Source organism: Ochotona princeps, chromosome 10 (genome assembly GCF_030435755.1).
Source record: "Ochotona princeps isolate mOchPri1 chromosome 10, mOchPri1.hap1, whole genome shotgun sequence".
Classification (NCBI taxonomy): Eukaryota; Metazoa; Chordata; class Mammalia; order Lagomorpha; family Ochotonidae; genus Ochotona; species Ochotona princeps.
In genome coordinates, this window is record NC_080841.1 from 24,338,225 (window position 1) to 24,356,992 (window position 18,768).

The 18,768-nt window shown below is 37.5% G+C and overlaps 1 protein-coding gene across 1 annotated transcript in view; it reads right to left on the minus strand.

The window, feature by feature from the left end:
• The window catches only part of USH2A (usherin), a 641,433-nt gene that overhangs the window by 248,363 nt on the left and 374,302 nt on the right, over positions 1-18,768 (minus strand). Inside the window, exon 37 of the mRNA XM_004578639.2 lies at positions 11,912-12,091. Within this exon, the coding sequence (XP_004578696.2) occupies positions 11,912-12,091 (180 nt within the window). The remainder of the gene's footprint in view (positions 1-11,911; positions 12,092-18,768) is intronic.

Below are 18,768 nucleotides of genomic sequence, written 5' to 3' on the forward strand. Positions count from 1 at the left end.
TTTCTGAGCTTAATTTTCATCCTAATAGTGACAACAGTTCATATTTTGTACTTCTTTATACGTGTATATATATATATATACACACATACATATATATACACATATGTATCATATATATACATAATGCTTTAAATTCCTTAAGCAAATATCTGAGAACCTATTGATGTGACGGTTGATCTCTGGGGACACTCATCCTGTGCCTAAGACCATAAAAAGTTGCTATGAGGGCCTGGCGGCATGGTCTAGCAACTAAAATCCTCGCCTTGAACATGCTGGAATCCCATATGGGTGCAGGTTCAAATCCCGGCAGCTCCACTTCCCATCTGGCTCCCTGCTTGTGGCCTGGGAAGGTCTTCGAGGATGGCCCAAAAGCTTGGGTTCCTGCACCTGTGTGGGAGACCTGGAGGAGGTTCCTGGCTCCTGGCTTCAGATCGGTGCAGCACCAGCTGTTGTGGTCACTTGGGGAATGAATAATTGGATGGAGAATCTTCCTTTCTGTCTCTGCTCCTCTCTGTATATTTGACTTTGCAATAAACATAAATAAATCTTTAAAAAAAGATGCTAAGACTACAAAATCCCTTTCGCAATGAACAAGGTCACATAAAAAGAAAAGAAGATTCAGTGAGTGGAGGATAGGTTGACATTTGAGAGTCTGACAGAGTATGACATGTTTGTGAATGTAACCATACTAACCAGCCTCAAACCTTTGTCTGTGGTCATGATGTCAGCTTTCAGCACTCTTTCTTGACAGGCCAGAGGACAGAAATGGCCAGTCCTGTGATCAATCCAGAGAATCAGTTCCTTACATGCTTGTACTATTCACACTGCTCAGGCCTAGGCCATTCCACTAGTGAATGTGTGTTCTCAACCAAATGTGACGTATTAATCTCTTCTTGGAAAACCAGTTTTATCTAGGAATACAATGGTTCATTCCATTCATTCATTGGCTTTCTTGCTTCTTTAAATCCTAACCCCCAGTAGAACACCAGAAATGGCGGATAGTACCAAATACTGTGTATAGTATATACATACCTATGCTAATACATTAAAGATCAACAACAATAAGAAAATTATAACATGCATTAATAGCAATTATGCGACTATGTTTTTTTCTTTCTCAAAGCATCTTACAATAGTTTCATCTTTTCTACAGCTTTGCTTGGTAGACTGGAATTAATCAGTATTGTCACATACACGAATTTGGCCATTTTAAGTAAAACAGGAGTCACTTGAGCACCAGCTCTGCTATATTGACATAATTACTCCATTAACTGAGACTGTGACGAAGTGCCTGATGCACAGGTAGCACAAACAGCATGGATATACAGGACAGGATAATGAGTCATGTCCTGAGTATGACAAAGGATGGCACAGAAATTCACCACACTACATAGAATGGCATGCAGTTGTAGATACACCAAGAGTTCACCTATGGAAATTTCCATTTATTTGTTTTGGACCTTGACCAACCATAAATAACTGAAATATGATAAATGAAACCACAGATAACAGGGAGCAGCTTTGGTAACTATTACTACTTTCCTCCTGTATGTCTGTAGCCAAGATAAATGGTGAGAAGGATGAAAAAGGGAGATGAAGAGGAGAAAAAGGAGAAGAAGAATGAGAGAGGGGGGAGTGACAGAAGCGAAAGAGGAAAGAGAAATGATAAAAATAATAAGCTATAGACATTAATTTAGTATTGTTATTATTTTGCATTAGTTGACTTTTCTGTATTCAAATAGAATATTTCAGATAACTTCATATAGGGAAAACGTTAGAGGTTAGCTCACAGTTTCACAAGATCAAGTCCACAATGAGATAAGCCCACTGTTTCAGCCCTTGACCAGAGTAGTAGAAGGTGATGGCAGCTTATGCAAAAAGGTCTGATGACAAGCCAGTTTGGCATTTATAATCCATCCTCTTGCAAGAACCATATTCCTAGGATACGTGATTCAAGCCCTCCCACTAAGCTCATCCCTAAATACAAACAGATTAATTAATTAAGAATTATCTTTTTCCTTTAAAATTGTACCTAAGTAGATAAAATACATACATAAAATACTAAAGAACACAGTATAAGCTTTAAAATAATCTTTACAAGGTGAGGGGGGAAGGATGATGTCAAAAGGCATATACTAAATTTCCCCACACTTCTAGCTTAACCTATTTCGAGGACATTAAATGATACATATGCAGGATCTTGTCATTATCTATGCTTCATTCAACTTTTTATATGAGTATCTTTAGACTTGGGTTGGTCTAGACCCCTTTATAGACATGCTTTCTAGACATGCAACAGGGATTTTGTTGATACTGTAAATGAAAAGAGATTGGATATATGTTCTCTAAATCTTTAAGCTATACAAAAAATTGTCTAACTTTTCTTTTTTTTTAAGATTTATTTTTATTACAGTCAGATATACAGAGAGGAGGAGAGACAGAGAGAAAGATCTTTCGTCCGATGATTCACTCCCCAAGTGAGCCACAACAGGCTGGTACGCGCCGATCCGAAGCTGGGAACCAGGAACCTCTTCCGGGTCTCCCACGCAAGTGCAGGGTCCCAATGCATTGGGCCGTTCTCGACTGCTTTCCCAGGCCACAAGCAGGGAGCTGGATGGGAAGTGGAGCTGCCGGGATTAGAACCGGTGCCCATATGGGATCCCAGAGCGTGCAAGGCGAGGACTTTAGCCACTAGGCCACGCCACCGGGCCCAATTGTCTAACTTTTCTAAGAGTATTTACACAGGCAGGTAAATGCTCACAAAATTTTATGCAAGTCAGGCATAAAGTCAGTCTATGACAAAAAGGAAAAACAAAAGACTAAAATACTATTTTAAGAAATAATGCAAACATTTCTTTAGGGCACCAGAAGAATTCACATGCGCTTCAAGTTGCGTTCAAACTGCAAAGCCAGTTAGATAGACATGACTACTTTTAAACCTTCAAGTTATAGATAAACCTTTCTTCCAAGATAAAAAAACATAAAGGAGACTTATATTTATTCTCTTAAAAAATCTAATTTTTAGTGTCAATTAGAATTTAAAAGAGCAATACTTCTCATCCTTTTCCCCTGGTAAAGAAGGGAAAATGTGATTTTAGTCTCTATTTTTATTATTATTTTTGGTCTCTGCCTTGCCCCAGGACTCTCTGAAGGCAGCACTGAACTGGATGTAGGGGGGTTGCATATATGTATACAATTCACATGAGAGTATGCAAATGGGAAAGCCGGCAGCCCTTTGCTGGAGGCTTGTGGAGTCCATGGTAAGCGCACTTCAAAGTTCCCTTCCTGCTTCTCCATGTCTCAGAAGTTGGTCTTTTTCTAAAGTGTTTTTTATAAGCAGAAAGTTCATTGTCAAGCTAGTGACTATGAACAGTAAAGAAAATTTCACTAATCAAGAATTAGAAACTTATCATTGCCTTTCACTTGTAATGTGGACTTTTCCAGACACACACACACACACACACACACACACACACACAGTGGCCCATTCCCATTCACACAGTGGCTGAAGCCATCAATTCCAAACATTGCAGGCAACATTTTTTTTCATAAAAGTATTGGAGCACATATCTGAAACAGTTTCAAATACTATGCTTCTATTCTCATTACATGCTTGGGAGAAAGTGTAGGTTAAACTAAATGGTCTGTTATTTGTTTTCAAAAGTACAGTATTATTTTTAGTAAGAATTTAAATAGTTATTTGTTGAATCCACCTGCTTTATTACCTTCCACAGGGTTGATTTTTTCTGAGGAAAAGTAGCAGCACATTTGGAAGATATACACTGAAGTAAAACATTACGTACAACTATGCTAAAGATTCATTTGAACTGGAGGTACAATAAATAGCGTAGCTTTAATATACTGTAGGTAAAGACAGACCATCTGTGTGTGGGGTGGAATGTTGTTTTAAAGAAGCCCATGCCTCACCATCCCATATTTTTCTTGTGGTTTTTACAGTATAAAAAGCAATTAATCTCCTCTTTCCTTTGACTCTGTGAATACAGTGTTATAACATCTTAGTCTACTGTCTACTTCTTTTTCCAACCTACAACTTTTTAAAAAAATATATTCCTTTACTCTCTTAATGTTTCAGATATCTCCTGGGCACTTGCGTATTTAAGTTTCTGCTTACATTTTGCAAATAAATCAAAGTATATATGGAGTAGGTGAAAAACGGGAGGCCCTTGCTGTTGGGCTCTGTGTGTGCACATCAGCAGAAGCCCACACTTCTCACAAAGCTTACTGCATTTTAAAAAGTAGCCTCTTGACCCCGAATAGGTAGATATTTTAAAGGTGTAGAAATATTTTATATTTCTCGACGTCTCTATCCATGGGCATCTTTCATGGGTTTTTGAGCAGGACAATAACAGAGGATGGTGGCTTTCAGCTGCTTGGTTTTGGGTGATTTGTTAAGCAGCAAGGAATGAAAGAGTATTCGGGGTTCCTAAAACTCATACAAAAATGAATTTAGTAACTCAACTCATAAAAAATCAGTTGGTACTTCATCCTTTTAGCAGTATTATTGACCAAAAGTTATTTGCTAACTTTGAAAATGTCCACATTTTAGCTGCCTATTCAAAGGCATTACATGATTTATGAATGAGTAAAAGATATTTTAAAAATCCTGATAAGAAGGTCAAAATATTAACTAAACAGTATTTATGGTATACATTTATTAGTCACATCGGTAGTACTCAATAAACATGTAAAATTATTGCTATTCAAAAACAGTTTAAGTGTTTAAGGAATTAGATATACTAAACAATTTTATTGTCAATACACATCATTTACATGTATTAAATTATCACATTGTACTCCATAGGTATGTACAATTCATTAAGCAGCAATAATTGTCAAAGTTAGTTGTGTCTTTGAAAAAGAAACAATAGTCAGAAAATATTGTCTGAATGCTTAGCTTTCCTATTTAGTGAACATTAAAATTTTTTTAAATTCCAAAGTTTAACTTATTAAAATGGATGTGTTTGAAAGACAATCAGGGAAATATTTGGCATAAAGGTTCAAATTTCTCTCTTTTTGCTACCTAAACAAAGCTAGAAAGTATTTATGAATAAAATATTTAGAGAATAAAAATGTATATAATTATAAAATTGTATTCAATACATCACTTGACATGAGTTACAGAAGAAAATTCTATTATGAAAAACCTACCAGGTTGGCATCGAGACACAGTAGGGTGAATTGCTGCTCTTGACACCAAAATCCAAGAGGAGCACTGGTTCTATTCCTGGCTGCTCTATTTCAAATCCAGCTCACTGCTAAGCACCTGGGAAAGCAGCAGTAGATAACCCAAATGTTTGGGCCCCTACCACCCACATGGCATCAACCTGGCCCAGCCTCAGTTACTGCGGCCGCTTGAAAAATGAATCTTCAAAATCTTCTGTAAATCTGCCTTTCAATACTTAAAATAAATCTTTAAAAAAAGAAAACATTTTGCTTTTCTGTCCATGGATATCTTAAATTATCTAATGGGAATATGTTGTAAAAATATTGGCAAGTTTTAATTCAGATATGAGGTGGGGAAAGGGATCCAGAATCAATTTCATGAAGAAATCCACTTCTTACCATTCCTCTTTAGCCCAACATCTAATTGCACTGCACCATCCCTTGGTGAGGTAACTGGACTGGCCATGTTTATGTCGACACTGTAACTAGTAAGCATAGGACGCACAGGGAAGTTATGGGATGTAATTTTGCTAGTCTCTTCAGCTCGTGTGAAAGATACTGTTTGTTCACTTGTTTTCTGCATATAAAATTTTCCAACTTACAGTGGCCAAAAATTTTAAGCCAAGTACTCAGTATTGACCAAGACAGGCACTGAGCTAAGCACCTCATATACATTATATTACATTTTCTAAACGAATCTACCAAGTAGGAATTACCGTCCAGCATGTTTCACAAATGACCCAGATCTGTGGCTCTGTGATATCTGTGGACTGTCTCTGACACATGCAGCCGGTGAGTTAAACCAGGTGGATTTAAATCTGCTTTTAGCAGTGGGCATTTAGGCTGCTAATATGCCTGCATCCCAGAGCAGGGTGCCCAGGTTTGATATCTGACTCAAGTCCTTGTTTCTAGCTTCCTGGTAATGCAGATCCTGGTGGAGGCTTGAGAACCTGGATTCCTGCCACAACTACCAGATCTGAATTGCATTCCAAGATCCTAAACATAGCCCTGGACCCAGAAGGCCACTGGGCAGCAAAGCAGCAGAATTATTTCTCATTCTAACTTATTTGTCTCTATACTTGCACTCTATAGCTCATTAATTAACTATTTTTTAAGGTCCATGTTTCTAGGACCCAAAAGTCTATGCTCTTACAATGTGTCCCATTTTTAAATTCTGATAGAATTTCCCTCTTTTCTTCCCTTGTGGTTTTGGGTAAGGAGAGGGGTTAGGGAAGGAGAGAGAGTCTACAAAACCCCTGCAAAACATACCACTCCCAATCATTCTGCCTCCCTGTGCTTCTGATTGTATCATAATACATTCTGGAAAAGATACAGGTCTCTCCTAACCCTGGTAATTTTATGGCTTTTAAATTTATATCAATTCTCATCAGTCTAAAGGTAGAAATAAAAAACATAACTTGCAGAGAATAACTGCATTAAATATACGAACTGAAGTGGCTCTGAGTTCTGTCCACTGCTCCGTTAGAGCGCTTCAGCAAAAGATAAGCAGACAGAAATTATTCCTATTGGAAAAATACAAAACTTTCACAAAAAATCTGTTTCCAGTTCGTCAGTATGGAATTTGTCACTAATCATTTTAAACTATGCCCTTTTATGCTTCTTCTGTCTCTTTTAGCTCTCTGAGTATTTCTTTGATGTAACAAAGACAGTTTCAGACAAGATTTCAGTTCAACTGGAAAAAAAAAGGTTTAACTCTGGAGGCGAAACGCAGTGTATTTAAAATTTATATACTCTATAATGCCTTTGTTCTGAACTTGAAGATCCTGCAAAAGTTCTAAGCTTCTTTGCCTCTTTCTCTAAACTCATTTGTTCTTTCTTTTCTTATTATCATGCAACTGTGACTTTAACTAGTGGTTCCATCATTTAACTACATGCGGAGTCATGGCTGACCCTTTCTGATCAATTGCCAATCCATACAGGTTTGACTGATAAAAGAGCCAATTAGATTTAAGCAAATTAAGGGACATCACCAATGTCAACCACTTATTAAACTGAATGCTGAATTCCATGCATACAAAACACTAATGCACTGGGCCCCATTAAGCGCTGAAATCCTAACCCCATTAGTAACTCCAGACCTTGAAGGGGCAGAGGTCACAGGAAAGTTTCATATTTATGGATTAACATTTGGATTCCATTTTTATTTTTTTTAAGAATCTTTTTCCTAGAACTCTTGAACTTGTACCACAATGCTATTCAAGAGCTCAAATTAAATAAATTTGTCACTTTTAGGAGCACCTTAATGCTAAATATGAGCATTAGGCTATTACAAATAACCTGCAAACATAGTAATTGTAGAAATAAAAAAAAGCCTAAGTTCACAGAGGTAGGTGACAATGTGCTACATAATTGGGAAGAATAAGAGAGAGAAACTCTTCCAGCTGTGCAAATAATATTTTAAATGTATCTTTAAAATTAAAAACATGCGCTATTTGGCTTTTGCCACTGTATATCTATATGCTAAGTTTTTCATAGCATTAACTCCATTATTTAAAAAAACTTGAGCTTATAATACATTTTGTAGTCACTAGTTTTTTTTCTCAGAAAAAGAGATAGATAATAAAAAACATAAGAAGCTTTGTAGCCATCAACTAAGAGATGCTACACCAGGGTAAAATTCTCCATGCCTGTCCCTTTACCTTTCCTTACCGCTTTCCTACTTAAACCATGGGATTTCCATCCTGTATTCATCTAAGTAAAAGCAAAAGCTATGGTGGAGAGAAATCAAAGAGTAATGAGTTGGAAAAACCTGAAAATATTTCCCAACTCCAAGACTCTAGCTCTCTTTGGAGCATGGCCAGTTGATGACATCTGGTCAACCACAGCATCCCTGTATACAGGATCACAGGGGACAGGAAAGGCCTCATTCTCACAGCTCACGTCACAGAAGTTTGCTCAGGCAGAGACAAGGATGGAGCAGACCTCGGAGATGATACGTTTACAATTTAAAACTAGTAATTAAGCTATCTTGACAGACTTAATGGTTCATTCATTCACCAGTTATTTATCTTGCACCTACCATGTTTCATTTTGGTCTAAGCGATGAAGACAAACACATGAATAAGAAATAATATGTTATGAAGAATGTTATAAGCATTGATTGTGACAGTAGGATTAAAAGGTAATTTCAGAATGTGATTCCGTGCTGTGTTACAGAAGGGTCCTGGTGCAAGAGAGAAGCTTTAGACGCACTGGTTTCTAAGGCAAAACTTAGAGGCATAGAGGCTGAGAGCTTTCAGACCATATTTGATATCAAACACTTTATCGAATAAAAAGAAACATTTTTCTTTTGCCTCGATTTTCTATTACTACATTTTAAAACCATACTGTGACACAAACACAGTTAAGGGCATTATCATTATAAATCTTGCATAATGCAGCATTGAAAGATACTAGGAACTCAACACTGTCATTAAAAAAAACTAATATTGAAATCAAGGAAATGGCAATAATGATAACCACCCATATATAATGAAAAATAAATAGCATTTAGAATCTTCTCTTCCCATAAGTTGGTTCACTTCTGTATATCGGTTCATTTATTATTCATTTCAGTATGCAACACAGTTCACTGGACAAAGATATGGGAGATTTCTTTAATAACTCTCAGTACTAATTTAATTCTACTTAAACACACATATTCTAGTGAATGCCACATGCTTTTCAGCATGATTTTCATGTGTAAATCAGGATAATATGTTTTCAGATCATTAAGTAAAAGGAAGCATGAACTAAAACCTATTTAATCAATGAGGTATGACCTTTAAACTGCCACAAGGTCATAAAAAAGATAATTTCGAAGCGATAAGTTTCCTAATTGTAATCAACAACAATCTAATGTTGAAAAAAAAGAATTTCCTGATGTCTATAATCAACTTGAGTACTCCTTTGTTTGTTTTTGAAGGTGTTTTTTAGCTCTTTTGGTGAGGGTCCGTCTCGGAAATTCTGGATTTCAGAGAACATCGAGTGAGTGAGTGAGTCGGGTCCCTAGAGTGAGGGCAGGAAAGCATTATGGTAATGACACACGTAAGCACGGACTGAGCAGAGACGAAGACAAGCCGCAGTGGCACTGTTTCTCTGCTCTACAGTGTCCACATAAAACCGAGTTCTGGTCTCTTTTCATTTGCACAGCATTAACCCTTACTCGAACAAACCCGCACAGTGTGAGTTGAGGTGGAAATAGAACTGAGTCATCACATACACATATATATCACACATCATTACATCACACATTGTCAGGAATATGAACAGTGAATTCAGTTAGCTCATTTATGGACACATTGTAAATTATTATAAATTACAAGTAATCTCTAAACTAATGTAATTGTAATAAAGTGGATATAGAATTCATTAAACATTCCCTATATCCTGCAAGAAAATATTATTATGCACTTGAACATCTCTATTGTGGCACAGATTGGCCAAGGGGCTCCTGGAGTGGCCACGAGGCACCTGGAGTGGCCACGGCCCTTCTCAGAGTACCTGCATTGGTGTCAGACTCCACTCCCAATTCCTGCTCCCCTTTAGTGTAGCACCTTGGTAGGTGTCAGTGATGGCAAGTTATGGGGCTTCTGCCACACACACAGGGACAACCTTGTCTGAGTTCCTGGCCATCGGGCAATTGAGGAACGAACCTGGGTATGCGATCTTATCAGCACTGTCTCTCTCACATAAATACAAAAAGAAAAATTCCTCCAAATCTTCCTTACAGCACTGACTACTTTGTAATTTATGGATAGGAGTAACTGCTATTACGGATTAAAGTTTAGTCATCACAACTATCTAGTATTTTCAACATGTGAGTTAGAGTGAAAAATAAAGAAATACATAGCCAAAGAGGTCCCTCTCATTTGTTTTGCACTGTTTTTGTCTCAATTTTTAAACGAGCATCTATCTAAATTCATTAATCAATTTTTATTATTCACAGATCCAATGTCTAATTAACTTGAGTCAATTAGTCTCCAGTGTCTTTTTTTAAATTACTTTTCTTAAATAACATGGAATTTGCCAGAATTTTAAGAGGTTAAGTAAACCTCTGTTTATGAATTTTTTAGGATTTATTCTTTTTTTTATTGAAAAGGCAGATCTACAGAGAAACCAAGAGAAAAGGAGAAGGAACTTCCACCAGCTGGTACACTCCCCAGGTGGCCGCAATGGCCATAGCTGACGAGATCTGAAGCCAGGAGGCAGGAGCTTCTTCTGAGTCTCCCACATGGCTTCCGGGTCCCAAGGCTTTTATTGGGCCATCTTCTACTGCTTTCCTAGGACACAAGCAGGGAGCTGGATGGGATGTGGAGTAGCTGGGACATGAATCGGTGCCCATACGGGATCCCAGCATGTGCAAGGCGAGGATTTAGCCACTGAGCCATAGCAACAGGCCCCGTGAAATCTTATAATGTCATAAAAGGTAGACAACAGAGAGTGGTCTTCATGATACTACACATGATGTATCTTTTCTTGGGGGAGATGTTTTATGCACATGGCAGATTCACCCTCTCTTTCCTCCAGTGATTAAGCATTGGATGCTCTTTAATTCTTTGTGATGGGAGAGGCCTGCATCCTGCCTTTCAGACTAGTACTTACAAGGCAGGAACATTTTCTGAATTCAGAATTCGTAAGTTCCTGCAAGCTGGGCTACTGGGCAGATAATGGCTGTCCTGAGACATCTTCCTTAAGTATTTGCAGGAAACATATATTCCTAAACATTCATCTGAGAATCAGGCTCTTACCTTTTTTTTTTTTTTAAGTCAGATTTAGAAAGAAGGGAGAAAGAGTGAACTTGCCTCTGCTGGTTCACTCCCCAAATCACCACAATAGCTGGAACTGAGCCAATTTGAAGCCAGGAGCCAGGAGTTCCTGCAGGGTCCCAAGGCTTTGGGCCATCCTCTGCTGTTTTCCCAGACCACAAGCAGGGTGCTGAGTTGCAAGTGGAGTAGCCACACACATGATTTGTGGCATTTGTAGACAGAGGATTAGCCATATAAGCCATTGTGTTGGGCCCAAGAATCATTCTGTTGCTCTTTTGAGACAAACACTGTATTTTAGAGTCATTTGTACCAAATCTATTTCAGGGTCATATGTACCAAGTCAAAGGAGTTTTCTTTGCAACAGTTATTTCCCAGAAATTGTTAAAACAGGTAGGAACTGTTTGTGATAAAAGTAATGATAATTTTAAAAGAGTCAGGTTAATTTTTAATGCAAATATTTAAAGTAAAACATTCCAGACTGTATCATGCAAGTACAATGTACGCACTATGACATGGAATTTAAAGGTGTTTATGCAGTGGTCTGAGTAGAGTTTTCCTGTTCTGTCTACTACCTGCCCATTGGCCTTCTTTGTTAATTAGAAAAGCTTCTTCAGAAGATTGGGAATGACAACCATTTGTAATACAACATTAAGGCTCAAACTTTGAATCTGCATCTAAGTTAAGTCTCAAGCAAAAATTATCCCGATATTTTTAATGTGCAAAAAGTTAGAAATATAGATGTACATATACATACACAGTCAGTGGGGATGAAAGCAGTCTTAGTAAAACAATAAAAGAATGTTAATGAAAGTGTCTCCACCAAACAAAACAACCAGAAATGCAACTGGATCTCTAAGTCCTAAAGAAATGAATTTCAACAATAAATAAGATGTTCAATGGAAACTTAGTTCTGGGGGATTCATATCAAATTGGACAGTTGATATTTTTCATAGACTTACCCCCTGGAGGTAATGCAATCTTCACAGGCTCGCTCATCAAGCTGCCTCGGCTGTTTGAAGCATTCACCTGTACAGTGTAGTTACTAAGAGGAACCAGTCCATCAATGAGCACCCAAAGGTTGGACTCTTCACTGCTGTGCATGACTCTTGTGCTGTACAGAAGGGTGTAGTTATTGCCTGCTGATTAAAAAAGAAAGATTAAAATTAGTGAATACGCAAGTATTCATTCATGCTATTGTTTAGTAATTTTGTTGGACTCCTATACATACTATCCTAAGTAGAACCATGACATGCATCTCATAACATTCCTTGTGCTCTCACCAATGCACATACTGTTGATTTTACAATCTGTGCACAAAATGTTACATGGATTCACATATACAGTTCGCTTATCAATCAAGATCAATTAATCAATAGTGTATGCTATACATTCCATATATCATTCCTGGAAATAATTTTCTGTTCATTTTGATTTGGAGTTCAGTTGCTTCTTCTTTGTCTAATGACCCTTCAAATCAGAATTAGTCAGAACAGCCTAAAAATCAAGTGGATTAGGAGATAATATATGTTACTTTGATTACAAGATCTATTTTTTTTTAACTATGGGAAAATGCAGAGGCTGCTTGGCAATAAGAAGGATCGTCTTCACCGTGTATCCTCACCAGGAGCCAGAACCACCATCCTTTCAAAGGTTTAGCAAACCCATTGTCAATTCTCAGCATGTATAATGTATAGGAAAAATCTGTGAATAGCACTGTGTTTTTGTTTGTCTGTTTGTTGTTGTTCTCTCCCTTCCACACCATGGAGCTATGTTCAAGGTTAAGAAGCAGGGTTAAGAAAAGGGCTCAACAGAAAATTAGAGAATTTCTTATACTGTACGTATCAGATGCTTTTCTGGAAATTTTAAATGAAGCTGCTCCTGACAAAATATTTCGTAATTTTATTCAAATTTCATAAATGTAATTATTTTAATTTTAAAAGGTTTATTTATTTACTTAAAAAAGTTAACAGAGAGGGAAGAACAGAGACAGAGAGAATTTGTATCTGCTGGTTCAATCTACTAAATGATTGGGGCAGCAGGGTCTGACCCTGGTGGAAACCAGGAGTTAGTAATTTCATTCTGGGCTCTCATATGCATGGCAGGGACCTTACTACGTAGGGCATCCTCATTCGTTTTTCCAAGGACATTGGCAAGAAGCGTTGTTCAAAGCAGAGCAGCTGGGACTCTAACAAGCACTTCAATGAGTTGGATGTATCCCAGATAGTGAACTAACCCACTGAGCTGCAATGTCTGATCCTTTAATCATTTTTAAAATACAGGAAAAAGAACTACAAAAATACCAAGATATAATGAAAATGGCCTACTTTCTTGGCCCAATAGTTTTTATTATATATATGTTTAATGCTTTCTACACTAATTTTGCAAATGAATTTTACAAATAGGGTATTGGATTTCCAGGGGAAAAGCAAGCTTACCTGAAAGTCCTGCAGCTATTGATACAAAGCGTATAGAATGAATGATTAAATTGTAAAAGGCGGACACACAATAAAATCACTCTTTCACTATAAAACAAGCCAATTTTAAAGGTTGTAATTATGGCTAAAAAAGTAATGTAGTTTTGTAGCAGGAACATAGTGCAAAGTTAAGAACACAGATTTGATGGTGAGAGTCACGCATTTGACTTCATGCATTTCCTAGTGGTGTTTTCTTGGTTATATTATCTAATCATCTGAACCTTTGGTTTTCCACATATGATCCAGGAATGATAGCACTCACTTTGTGAAGCTACTGTGAAAGTGAAGGAAGGCAATTTGTTTACCAGACTAAATCATCCACAGAAGCTAAAAAGATAGAACTGAGTTGTGATCCCTACAAGTGATACAATCCAGATAATCATTTAGGACTGGGCAAAGGTCAAGAATTATACCACCTTGTGTTATTCTTAGTGGTTATCTATCCATCACTTGTCCTGATCTAATCATGTATTACCAATTAAAATTGTACTGTTTTTCAATTATCAAACAATGCCACATATCCCAACAGGGTATACATTAAACTCTAAAATTAATTCAGATATTGAGATCAAATATGATAAAGACGGTCCTATAACTAGCTATGAACACTTCATTAAACACAGTCTACACAAAATGTAAAATACAAAAAATAAATATAATAATGTATAGACAGAGAAATATGTCTTGTAGCAAAAAAAAAAAAAAAATAAAAGTAAGGTATTCTTCTTTGTCAGGCCACATACAGCGGGCTGCATGGAAAACAGAGCAGCCCAGACAGGAACTGGTGCCCATATGGGATCCTGGCAGTGTGAGGTGAGGATTTAGCCATTAAGCCATTGTGCCGGGCCCAATTCTATTAATTTAAAGCCAGATAAATACATTCATAACTTGAGGAATTATTTCAAGATCTTAAGATGGGAATACAAAGTGGTGTTCTTTCTATGTTCAACCCAGAGTAACAAGAAGTTCTGAGACTGCAAAACAGCCTTTGATAAGCACTTAGATATTAAAAAGCTATTTTAAAATTATGCTATTTTAGCTTTTATAGGTTCTTTGCCACTAATGAGTTTGATTAAACTGAAGGTTACTGATCTCCAACTGTATGAAAGAAGCAGATTCCACAAGGTGCAAAAGAGAATAAGCCCCAAATGTATAAGATTTGATTCCTTCACTCAAGAAACCCAGTTATAATTGAATGCAAGTCCCACCTAAGCATTCTCTGAGAACAATTACGTTGTCAACATCTGAGATCTCTTTATGGTCCCAGGATATTTGGCTCCTTGGAAGTATTATCAGTTATAGCTGAAACAACTGCTGCTGTTGTCACATGCCCAGTTGTAAAATTTCAAAAAGGTCACGTTATCCTACAGAGATTCAGGCAGGTGTTTGATTGTATCTGAGGTAGCACAATAGTGCACACTTTTTACAGGATGCAAAACCTCAAAATGGTGACAATTCTAAAATGAAAATATGAGGACATAGCTGTTCAATGTTCAGCCCAGTGCAAATACAAGGCCAAGCAGTAAACAACATGATTACAAAACTGGAAATGTTTTCTTTCTTGGATTTTGTTTGTGTTTGTAACAAATTTTGAGTTGCGAAGCATTAGTGTTAGCTTTGAAAATGTCATGACAGGTGTAGATATATTAAGAATCATTTTTTTCTAAGTTTCCCAGATAACAACATTAATACATGGTAATTATACAATTAGTTGTCACATTAAGTTCTAGTTATAGAACAATGATTACTCAGTAATTAGAAGAAGTATATAATTAGTCAATAATTATGAGAAGTATGCAATTACATAACCATTTTGCTCAGCTCAGGAAACAACTTGCCTGTGTCCTGGAACCACGTATCTGGATGAGCCTAGGGTTCTTTGACTTCCACAAACGTAGTTCAATTCACAGCCCTGCTGCAATGGGCTGGGTTTCAGCCCTCAGAGCCATTTCAACATCTCCAGGTTTGAAACCCAAGCTGAGCCCATAGACTGCAGTATTCATCCTCCCTGTCTCCTGTTTCTTTTTTGGAATTTCACCAATTTGACTTTCTAGACCCTGGAAAAACGTTCTTAAAATGCAAGTCTTCAGATTTCCTCCCTGCTAAGGGTCGTGCTTTACCGCTTCTCACAGCACACATTTTGCTTTCAATGGGCTGGAAAATGCAGCTCAGTTGGACTCAGCCTCAAAAAATCAAGCGAGCAAATGCTCAAGTGATAAGCATTTCCTATCGCAGGCCACCAGTCCTGTCTGGTCGGCCTCTGCCCTCTCCGATTTGTGAGTTTAAGTGGGTGTTACAGGTCTGTTTCAGCTTCTGTGTTCTGGAACCATACATACTTCCCTATACCTCTCCCTCTGCACCCCTGCCACCGCCCACCTCCAGGCTCAGAGATTTTCAATTCAGTTCCTCCTGTCCACCACCTGCATCTTGGACTGACTTTAAGAATCGCACTAAGCTCTGCAAAACGTGGTGGTCTACATCAGCACTTCAATTTTCACCTGCATCCGCATTACCTGAGTGTCCAACCAAAGACATTCCAGTTCTGAGTTCCATCCCAGACCTAAGGAGAGTGAATGGCAAATGGGGAGGACTAGGAATCAGTGGATGACTCTTCTTTAGTGAGATGAAATCTACAAACAACCATTTTCAGGGTTGTTTAATCTACATTCAGGGTGGCCTTAAAGCAATGATCAAAATTCATTTCCTCTACTTCTAAAAGTAACAAGATCACATTTGACATCCTTATTAATGTTGCCTTTGGACTCCAGCTTTGGGCTATGCCGTGTTTACTTCATTAGTGAAATAATGCATCCAAAGTTAGTATAGAGCTAGTATTTAAACCAGACCTGTCTTTGCAGACTACAAAAATATCATACAGTTGTTAGATGCCTAAAAACATTTTTAAAATGAGTAATCGCATGGCACATCTGAGATCAGTAACTTCAGAATTCTGATTTAAATATATTCTTTCTCTCCCTGTGTCTGAGCTGAAATTCTTTGTGTATTGGCCAACATCACACATCAAAAGCAAAAAGTAAGTTTTATATAGATCATGTGAAAATTTTAAATAAACTCCTCACTGCTGTTTCAGGATATTCTACATTCAAAAGGGCCTTTGAAGAGGTTAATTTATTCAGTCTCACTGTCCTATTTTATTATAAAGAAAAATGTTAAATGCATAAATAATGAAATTAAACTACCTATGAACCTACAAATTTGACTGCAAAAACACATTTCCTTGAGTCTTCAAATATTAAGTTCAACTAAAATGTCAATAGCATTAGTATACATCTTTAAAGGTATAACTTTATTTTATTTTCAAAGATTTATTTATTTATTGGAAGAGCAGGATGGTAGCAAGAGAGAAAGACACAGATCTTCCACCTACCAGTTCTCTCCACAAATAGCTGCAATGGTTGGAGCTGGGCCACACAGAATCCAGGTTCCTACAACTCTTTCAGCGTCCCCTAGATGAGTGCAAGGACCCAAGGACTTGTGCTACCCTCTGCTCCTTTCATGAGAGCATTAGCAGGGAACTATGTCAGAAATGGAATGCCCTGACTCAAGTTAGAGCCATATGGGACTCTGGATTCACAGACAGCAATTGACTCACAACACTATTTTAAATAGTTTGCTTGTTGAATGTTAGTGTATTTTATATGCAATTTAAAAAAGCAAAAGTGAGCATATGTAGGTATTTTTATATGAATGGATGAAGGATGCATAAATGATAGCTGTCCCAGGAATATCATCTTACAGGGCTCTCTATGTGAAATAACGTAAGTGGATACTCTTTCTCATTCCTGTTATAATCATTGTCACAAGAATTTGAATGCACCATATATTCCATAATTTTTTTCCTCTGTGCTGTACTGTCTGACCTTTTCAATATTCTGTAATTTGACTGGCTGGCCATTTCAGTTCTCTCCTTTTTACAGCCTTATTAACTTGTGGGAAAGAGGTGAAATGAACAGCCAATCAGAATACATAATATTGCAAAGGTCAGTGCAGTGCTACCCAGCATCATCACACATGGAATACTCTATGCCAGACATTAACATCTTGATATCTTATTCATGTGAAAAAGATTGTAACAAGAACAGAAAATGGCACAACATGAATCTGTTCTCATGACAAAGAGTATAATGAGAAATGACAGCGAACAAACCAAACGGATTCTTGTTACCTTGTGAAGATTTTATATGTCAGACCTGGTCCTGCTTTAAGCTAGCCTTTTCCTGAATCCAATTACACCTAAGGCAGAGAAGGTGTTAACTAATTTCCCCACTCCTTGCTGTAAAAAGCAAATGCTCTGCCTTCCCTATACAGAGGATTTCACTTCAGTTTTGCTCAGTCCCATCTCAGTCCCACAGAATTCTGCCAATTCTCAAGTTAAAAGACAATATAGCTGGTCCTGTAGACCAGGGCAAAGAGGCAAGTCAGTACTCTGATAACAGCTAAGAAGTCTAGGGCATTTCAGATAGCATAAATAAGTGTTAATTTTTTCTTCTTTAAAATATCATTATGCATGCATATGTAAAATACTTACCAAAAAGCAAGACTATTCAAATCACATCATTCTAAGCTATCTCAGATGGGTAGGCATTTATAAAGTTTCACTCATTTATCAAGTTTCACTATTTAATTATATATGTGCTCAAAGGAATCTTTCTGGCCGTAAGTTGTTGCCGATCAGGAGATATTTACTGGTACATACCTTCCTGGCTGTTTCCTCCACAGAGCATTTTGAAACAGAAATAAGTAGCCTGTGACTCATTCAGCCCTTGCAAAGGACGGTACTCTGTTAGAGAACCATGGTGCTCTTCGACGCTACCCTAGTTGTAATAGTGGTTTTAACTCATTACAATCTACTAAAAATACTGCTTTGATTTGTTTTGATTTTAAAATTCATTTACTTGAGAGACAGAGAAGAAGGCAGATGAGCAGACACAGAGAGCTCCAATCTGTTGGTTTCCACCCCAAATATTTGCAAATGGTTGGGGCGGGTAAAGATGGGAGCTGGGAACTCAATCCAGTTCCCCAGTGTGAGCGGAAGAGAAGCAATGACTTGATCCATCCTTGTTACCTTCCAGGATCTGCGTTAGCAGGAAGCTAGCAAGTCCACTTTAAATCAGTCATTTTGCTGAGACAAAAACTGAAGTTTGGGGAGTTAACAGAATATGTTATAGGATGTTTAATCAATTCTTCACAAGATCATTCAGAAACATTTGCCTGGAGTGCAGTCATGCAGGACCAGGAACAACTGTCTACACACCAAGGATATATTTGTTTGGCATGCTTTGATTTTTTTCCAATATGTGGGTAAGACTATGCCTAATGTA